At 29.8% G+C, this 9020-nt stretch overlaps 1 protein-coding gene across 1 annotated transcript; it reads left to right on the forward strand.

The window, feature by feature from the left end:
• The first annotated feature begins 380 nt into the window (after positions 1 to 380).
• Positions 381 to 2850, forward strand: LOC124825252 (cysteine proteinase mucunain-like). Its single transcript, XM_047297839.2, has 5 exons — positions 381 to 931; positions 1261 to 1496; positions 1684 to 1824; positions 1916 to 2368; positions 2522 to 2850. Exons 1-5 carry the CDS (start codon positions 469 to 471, stop codon positions 2612 to 2614), a joined length of 1386 nt encoding a protein of 461 aa, XP_047153795.1. The 5' UTR covers positions 381 to 468; the 3' UTR covers positions 2615 to 2850.
• The last annotated feature ends 6170 nt before the right edge of the window (positions 2851 to 9020 follow it).

A 9020-nucleotide genomic window follows, 5' to 3' on the forward strand; every position in this document is an offset into this window, starting at 1 on the left:
ATATAAAAATGAAAAAATATTTATTTATTGTGAAGTATTATCATTATATAAAATTAGAATATTATTGTATATATATAGAAAGTATTTGGATAATCAATACCATAAACACAGTATTATTATTACGAAAATGTTTTTTTATTAACAATTTTTTTACAACTGTGATTTATGATTAATTAGTTTCAAATATATTTTTAAAATAAATTGAAACAGGTGAATAAAATATTTATATTTAATCTATTATAAAAAGTTGTTATAAAAAATTATTAAAATATCGTCCTTTTATTATTATCCTGAGCGTCATAGGTCTATTGACACACATGCATGTATTACAACGCTCCTACGTTCTATCCCGTTCCTTCCGATTTCAACGCTCCCACCGTTCAAATTCTCAACCAACCATGGTTGAGAAGTTATAAATACCCTCTTTGGCACCCTCATCATCTTCATCTCCCTCCCAAGAACCCCACCATGGCAACCCTTGCCGGAAGCTCGCGTTTCCCTTCCCACCATGCACTTCTCGTCGTGCTCTCTCTACTCTCTCTGTCCTTCTGCTCCTTCGCCCTCGACATGTCCATCATCGACTACGACGAGGCCCTCCTGCAGAAAACGTACGAGGCATGGCTGGTGAAGCACGCCAAGGCCTACAACGCCATTGGTGAGAAGGAGAGAAGGTTCCTCATTTTTAAGGACAATTGGAAGTTCGTTCAGGAGCACAACAATGGGGCGGGGAACAAGGAGTTCAGGCTTGGGTTGAACAAGTTCGCGGATCTCACCAACGAAGAGTACAGGGCCATGTTCTTGGGCACCCGGAAGAAGCTCACGTCCAGGAAGAGTGGTCGCTACGCTTTTCGCGACGGAGAGACGCTGCCTGCCATGGTGGATTGGAGGGAGAAGGGTGCCGTTGCCCCCGTCAAAGATCAGGGCCAGTGTGGTGAGTTTTGTTCAATTCTGTTGCTGCAAATCTTTGTTTGATTGTGTGAGAAATTACTACATCAATATTAACTTCTTGACTATAGAAGAAGATACTGATATCTTATCTTATTACATGACAATACAAAGTTTCAAGCTTTTCTATGAAAACTGAGGATTATAACATTAAACTGTGACAATTCAACATAGGATGTATTTTTCTTAAATCTTCAATGCTCCTTGAATAAAGGAAGAACGGTTCATTTTGTTGTCATGTGTGATATATATGAAAAGTATTTGGTGGTGATTGATTAGAAATTGATGAGTTAATTGACTTTGATCTCCATGAAGGGAGTTGCTGGGCATTCTCAACGGTGGCAGCTGTGGAAGGAATCAATCAAATTGTAACTGGCAATCTGACCACTCTATCAGAGCAAGAATTGGTGGACTGTGACAGAAGCTACAACATGGGGTGCAATGGAGGTCTCATGGATTATGCTTTTGAGTTTATAATACAAAATGGTGGCATTGACACAGAAGAGGATTACCCCTATACAGCACGTGATAATATGTGTGATACAAACAGGGTATATGTCTGTCTTGTTCTTTTTGTCTTTATTTAATTAAGATGTGTCAGGGTTAGCCTACTTTTTTAGAAAGTATTATATCATGCAAAAATGTCATTAAAAACATTTACAATTAATTCAAAGGAGTCTTATATATTGATGAAAGAAAGAAATCATAGTTAACTTTCCTGATTGTTTGTTTGTTCAGAAAAGTGCTCGCGTTGTTAGCATTGATGGGTATGAAGATGTCCCAAGCAATGATGAGAAATCTTTGATGAAGGCTGTTGCAAATCAACCAGTTAGTGTTGCCATCGAAGCTGGTGGCAGGGAATTTCAACTTTATGAATCGGTAACACAAGGGAAAAGCATTTCACTATGGGGTAAAAGTCATTGTTCCAAATCATAACACATGCTAACACAGTGATTTGTTTGTTATGCAGGGTGTTTTCACTGGGCGATGTGGGACAGAGCTAGATCATGGTGTTGCAGTAGTTGGATATGGAACAGAAAACGGTACTGATTACTGGATAGTGAGGAATTCTTGGGGTCCAGGATGGGGTGAAAATGGTTACATTAAGCTAGAGAGAAATTTGTTGAACAGTGAGAATGGTAAGTGTGGTATTGCTATGGAGGCATCCTACCCCACAAAGAGTGGTACCAACCCTCCAAATCCTGGTCCTTCTCCCCCAACTCCTGCAACCCCTTCAACAGTGTGTGATGAATACTACACTTGCTCCCCTGGAACCACATGCTGCTGCCTTTTTGATTATAAAGGTTTCTGCTTTGGATGGGGATGCTGCCCCATTGAGTCTGCAACATGCTGTGATGACAAGTCCAGTTGTTGCCCCCCTGAGTTCCCTGTCTGTGATACCTTGTCTGGTTCTTGCTTATTGGTAATTTATCCTCTTTCATTAACATCTTATTTACTACTTTTCATAATTATTTTACCCTTACTGTCTAATCAATCAAACAACCTTTTTTTCTACTACCACTAAGCCACTCGTATGGATGTTTTGATGTTCAATTTCATTTTGTGCATGCAACAGAGCCGAGATAACCCATTTGGGGTAAAAGCTTTGAAAAGGGAGCCAGCGACATGTACTTGGACCCAAAGGAAAGCTTCCATGAAGAGTAACTAAGGGACAGAGTAATGATTTAGGCGCAACAAACTTTAATGTATTGGTACTTGTGATTGTGCCTCTGCTGGAAAAATGCTTGAACATGGCATCCTCTGGAACTTTTAATTTTATCAGTTGGAATTAGGTTCCACTAATGTCTAGATAGAACTGAAACCCAACTTTTCTTTTCCAAACTCGTTGCTGTAAATTTCTCCACAACTACTCAACTGGTATGCAATTTGAATATTCATTCTTCTATTAAATTGTATATATACTTGGTTACAATCTCTGCTTTATGTTTCAATATTTCTTTTCATAATTATCAGTAAAAAAGGAAATAAAAAGATAGAATTAATTGAGTTATTTTATGAATAAATTAGTTGAAGAAAGCTTGAATAAAATGTATTTAAACTTTTATAGGTCTTGGTAAATATTCAAAAATTAACAAATTATGATTTATGATAGTGGTAAAATTTGTAATTTTTTTCGTACATGAAAACTCATAATGTTCTAATTTTGAATTAATAATGATGTAAGATTTCTCCTGAATATTTCCAACAAAAAGATTATATATATATATATATATATATATATATATATATATATATATATATATATATATATATATATAATTTGCTAATTTATATAATTTTTTTAAAGTGTATCAAATTTTAGTTGACAAAAAAAATTTTATTCATAAAAAAAACATATTTTAAATAAAAGGATATTTTAATAATTTTTATTTTTAATTTAAAATAATTTTTATTTTATTAAAATATCCTTAATCTTAAAACTTAAAATTCATAATATATAAAATTATTTTTGTCAATTACAATTTAGTACACTTTAAGAGATTGCAAATTCTTTTATCAAATAAATTAGCATTATAAACTGTAGATTATCTTAAAATTAAATCTTATTGTAACTAGGTAAGTTATTTTTACGAATAAAAAAATAAATATCATGTAAATATTGATCATAGTTTATAAGAAGAACTCACTAATATAAACTTATAGACAAAACTGAAAATATTGTTTGCCTTGAAAAAAAAATTAAAGTAATTTTTAAAGTCTCAAAATTAACCATTATATTCATATCTCACTAATACTATATTTAAGACTTAGTTAATTTTTAATCTTATTATCACATGAGCATGAAAACATTTGAATTAAAGAATTGATATGTGAAGTAACTAAATATAGATACAATATTAATAATAATAAATATATCTAAAATAACTAAAGATAATTAATAGTGATAAGAAAAAAAACTCCTTTGTATCATAACCTTTTACTATAGATGCACCATTTATTCTTCATCACTCACATAAAAAAGGTGATTATCACAAAAGAAATAACAAGATAAGCTAATGTGCAAAAAACTTTTCATAAAACAAACATAGAAATATTATCATACATTAATCATCCATAGAAATAATCATATCACATATGTATACTCATACTAGACTCAATTATCCGGATAAAACATTAATGTAAAATCTCGAGGGGTCTTGCACTTGTGGTGACCTATAGTACTATGTAGAGTCATTGTCAATGGGTTTCACCCTAATACAGACAAGGTTGGTCCATTAACATCTTTGGTCAAAGTAAAGCCCCTAGATAGACCCTATTGCACCTCTCACCACATACTTCGTTCTACTCTACCTAAACTTGAATGATTGTTAGAGCAACAAGATAACCTCCAATATCTGAGCTCTCACATCAATGCATACACTAATGGAACACCACCATAGAATCTACCCACGAGATCCATGAAATTACACATCATTACAATATCATACATCATTATTTGCATGCATATTTATCCATAAATGTATTTTTCATAAAACAAACATAGAGTTATTATCTTACATCACTCATTCATAAAAACAACCATATCACATATGAGGACTCATACTAGACTCAATTATCTGGATAAAACATTGATGTAAAATCTCGAGGGGTATTGCACTTGTGGTGACCTATAGTACTATGTAGAGTCATTGTCAATGGGTTTCACCCTAACATAGATAATGTTAGTCCATTAACATCTTTGGCCAAAATAAAGTCCATAGATAGGCCCTACTACACCTCTCACCACATACTTCATTCTACTCTACTTGAGCTTGAATGATTGTTAGAGCAACAGGATAACCTCTAACATTTGAGCTCCCAAATCAATGCATACATTAATGGAACACCACCATAGAATCTCCCCACGAGATCCATGGAATTATGCATCATTAAAATATCATACATCATTATTCGCATGCATATTTATCCATAAATCTATTTTTCATAAAACAAACATAGAGATATTATCATACATCACACATTTATAAAAACAATCATATCACATATGAAGACTCGTGCTAGACTCAATTATCCGTTTATAATGATGTAAAATCTCGAGGGGTCTTGCATTTGTGGTGACCTATAGTAGTCTATAGAGCCATTGCCAATGGGTTTCACCCTGACATAGACAAGGTGAGTCCATTAACATCTTTGGCCAAAGTAAAGCCCCTAGATTAGGCCCTACTGCACCTCTCACCACATACTTCATTCTACTCTACTTGAGCTTGAATGATTGTTAGAGCAACAGAATAACCTCCAACATTTGAGCTTCCATATTAATGCATACACTAATGGAACACTATCATAGAATCTCCCCACGAGATCTATGAAATTACGCATCATTACAATATCATACATGATTATTTGCATGCATATTTATCCATAAATCTATTAATCATTCTCGAATTAACTTTATAAACCAATTATCATTTTAACATCACATAGTCCGACATTAAACATACAAAAAAAGTACATGTAAATAGAGTTAGACTCTATTAATTTCGCTCAGCGAGAATATCTACTTGCTCAACGAGTAATGCTTGAAAGTACACTCATCCAACAACCATATAACTCGTCCATCGAGATTATCGCTAGAATTCATCCAATGAGTTTGCATAATTTTGTAGAACTTACAGATTTTTGTCATTCCAACCCTGCACGTTCAATTCAACAACTAACACAAATGTCAAAACATACCAAATTCAAATTACACAATCTTGAGTAACTCAAATCATCTCATTTGCAATACCAATTAGACAACATTCTCAAATTTCATCATACAATCAATTCATGCAATTTAAGAACCTAACCACATTTCAACAAATCACACTTATCACACAAATCAATCATTCACTCAATTCACCATACAATCATAAAATTAGAAATTTCAAGGTATTAATAACTTAATATAGTGAAATTAGCTTTACTTACATGATCAACAAACCATAAGACACTAATCAGTGAAATTCCTCCCAACTAGAAGATACTTTATGTGAACAAAGACATTGATTAGTACAAAATGAAAAGTTCTATCAATCCTACAGTCTCGGTTTTTCAATCAGACAAGCAAAGAAAAGGAAATTAAAAAAAAAATAAAAAAACTCTAAAAAAGTGATTCCTATAAATAATGTATTTTAAAATAATAAAACTCGTTCATAATCAAACTATTTATATTTTAATATTAAAACCATCAAGATTATTTTTAAACCACTTCTAAAATGTCAGTTTTGAGGTTTTAATGACATGAAAATTATCATTTAACTAATTTATCTTTATATTTTCCATAGGTGTCTCTTGGATTATAAAATGTGTTTTTTTCACGTTGGATTTTTATGGTATAATTATTTACATATTCCAATTTTAGAACAATAAAAAATTATAATAAACTTAATTACATTAATTTTATTTGAGTTGTGTTAATAATTAAAATAACTAAATATGTGTTTTATATTTAGTAATCGTAATGATGAGTTTATTAAAAAATAAGATTAATATAAAAATAACCTTAAAGAGATACTTTTGTTGTTTACTTTTTACAAATATTTAATGAGTTTTTCAACGTTAATTATACATTAACGTGTTAATTTTTTCCTTAATAAACTTACATGAAAATTACTATTACTTTTACTTAACTATATTAACAATTAATAAAATTTATACGAAATTAGCGAAATTAAAATTAGTATAATATATATATCATATTTAAAAATGTATCAATACTTACATTATTCATCCTACATAGTACATTAAAGAATAACTTAGCATTACTTATAAAAAAAAATTAATAGTGTAAAAATAAATAATGATGGTTTATAAAAAAAATTAGGTTAAAAATGACAGGCTTTTTTTCATGAATAGAATTCTAATGGACCAAACACATTTATGTACAACGAAACAAAACTCAATTGTGATTTATTTACATTACACAAAAGAAAAATAGTTTTTTTAATAAAATCATACATGTATTACTCAAATCATCTATATATATTACATTGATTATATTTCGACTAACTTAACCCTCATTATTAGCGAATCAACATTTAAATACTTACCAAAAAAACTGTTCGTATTTAATACCTATGTGCATTACTTTAAAAGTTAATACATATGAAAAGAATTCATGTTAAAAAGTATCAGTATTTTAAAATAGTTAACTGTAAGTTTTATTAATCAATTATAATTATTTCATTAATTTTACTATTTAAGATTTTTTTTTCACACATTTTACTATCTAGTTTTTAATTTATTTTCTTATAATTTATTAGCATACTAAATATGTATCTTTCAATTGATATTTGCAGTGTATTCTTTAAAAGAAAATTGTTTTTTAAGGTATTAATATATTGTCACTACGGTTTATTTCAATTTAAAGGGTTGAGAATGAGTTTCCTTACTCCACTATTTTGTCCTTCAACATCTTGATTACCAAATAATTTGTAATTGCTCTTGAGTTGTTCAATCTGTCGGAAAAGTATGTTTTATTTCAATGTCAAACTTATATTTATAAACCTCATAATGATCTTCTAATAAAATCAGACCTATTAATTACAAATTAATAGTTGTTATTATTCTCAATCATCAATCAATGACTTTTATTATTCTAATTAATTATCTTAATTATGGTCTAACAGCCAATCGACTGTTAGGTTATTGTGTTTGTCAATCCATAGACCGACCGGGTGGTCTATAACACTTAACTTGTCTATAAAATATATAAAACGCAAAATAATATGATAATAAAATGTTAAAAGGATAAAGTGTTAAAATTCATAAAACAAATATAGTAAATAATAAAATAAAACTAATTGTTATTTTAATCTTTTATACGGATTTAAAGTTCTATATTAACTAGAAATAAAATTAATTTAAAATATATAAATAAATATAAATTTTATTTTACAAATAAATTGTATCAACCTGTTAGGCTTAAAGTGTCACGTCAATACCATATTCTACGTATTTATTTTTTTATGAAAGTTCATTCTTATCTTTTAAAAAAACATTAAATAGATTAAAAATAACATTTACCCATATAATAAAATACATAAAAAAAGGTAATGAACTTTTTTTTTAATTTCTTTGATTTTTACCTTCTTCTTCTAAGTACCAATCAATTCCATTCCATATGAGTCCCACCATGAAGTACTCACCACCAACCTCTTGTGATTGAAAGAAAAGCACTTGTTTTTGTGGTTCCCACTCTCTTTTTTTGCATCTCACTTCTCTGTTCAAACAAACCAAAAATAGACCAAAACAATAGAACACAACCTCACCCTTCTATAAAGAACTCACCCTAATTTATGTCTCTTATACTCTCACTTTTTCTCCTTTCCTTTCTCGTTATTTTATTCATATATCTATACTTATCTGCTTACCCTAGAATAAGGGTGGTCCTCTTCTCCTTTATGCATCATAACACTCATACCTTTCTAAATCAACACTCCTACCCTTTCAATTATTGTCAACTTTTTACTTTTTACATTTAGTTTCTTATGTTTTCAAAAGTTTTACATTCTGAAAACAAGAAGAAGAAAGAGTCTACCTTTAATTTTTATCATTATCGATTAATTTGCAACCGTAATGTTTCGTGCGAGAGGGGTAGAACAGACTTTTAACTCAGTAAAGGAAATAAACTTTTTAATAAAAGAATATAAAAAATGAGTTATTTTCTTTTCTTTAAAGTTAAATTAACGTACATAAAAGTTTAAAATAAAAAATTTAGAAAAACTATATTAATAAAAACTTCTGTGTGTATAGTTAATCTTACATCTAGGATTAAATACCTTGTTTTTTTTAGGTGACATTATTACTCAAAGAGTCTTCTATGTGTGCGTTGTCACGTAGAGTACTAGGAGTACAATTGAGTTCCTCCTCTTCAATCTCTATATTTCTTAGACTATAAAGTTTAATCACATTGTTTAAATATTTGAAAGTAGGTGTTGAATAATGAATTTTGCACGATGAGTTTTGAAAATAAATTTGAGAATGTTAAACTATTGATATTTGCCATGTATTTAATGAATTATAATTTGCATGAGAAATTAATAGTATTATTGTGTTAGATGCTTAAAATT

The sequence above is a fragment of the Vigna umbellata genome, chromosome 10 (genome assembly GCF_029865625.1).
Source record: "Vigna umbellata cultivar VRB3 chromosome 10, Vumbellata_1.0, whole genome shotgun sequence".
Classification (NCBI taxonomy): Eukaryota; Viridiplantae; Streptophyta; class Magnoliopsida; order Fabales; family Fabaceae; genus Vigna; species Vigna umbellata.

What these genes read in the sequence shown, in the direction of transcription:
- LOC124825252 (XM_047297839.2), top strand. Translation starts at nt 469, where the DNA reads ATGGCAACCCTTGCCGGAAGCTCGCGTTTCCCTTCCCACCATGCACTT. An exon ending in CAAAGATCAGGGCCAGTGTG is followed by an intron (nt 932 to 1,260) that starts GTGAGTTTTGTT and finishes ATCTCCATGAAG; the next exon opens with GGAGTTGCTGGGCATTCTCA. An exon ending in TGTCTGGTTCTTGCTTATTG is followed by an intron (nt 2,369 to 2,521) that starts GTAATTTATCCT and finishes TGCATGCAACAG; the next exon opens with AGCCGAGATAACCCATTTGG.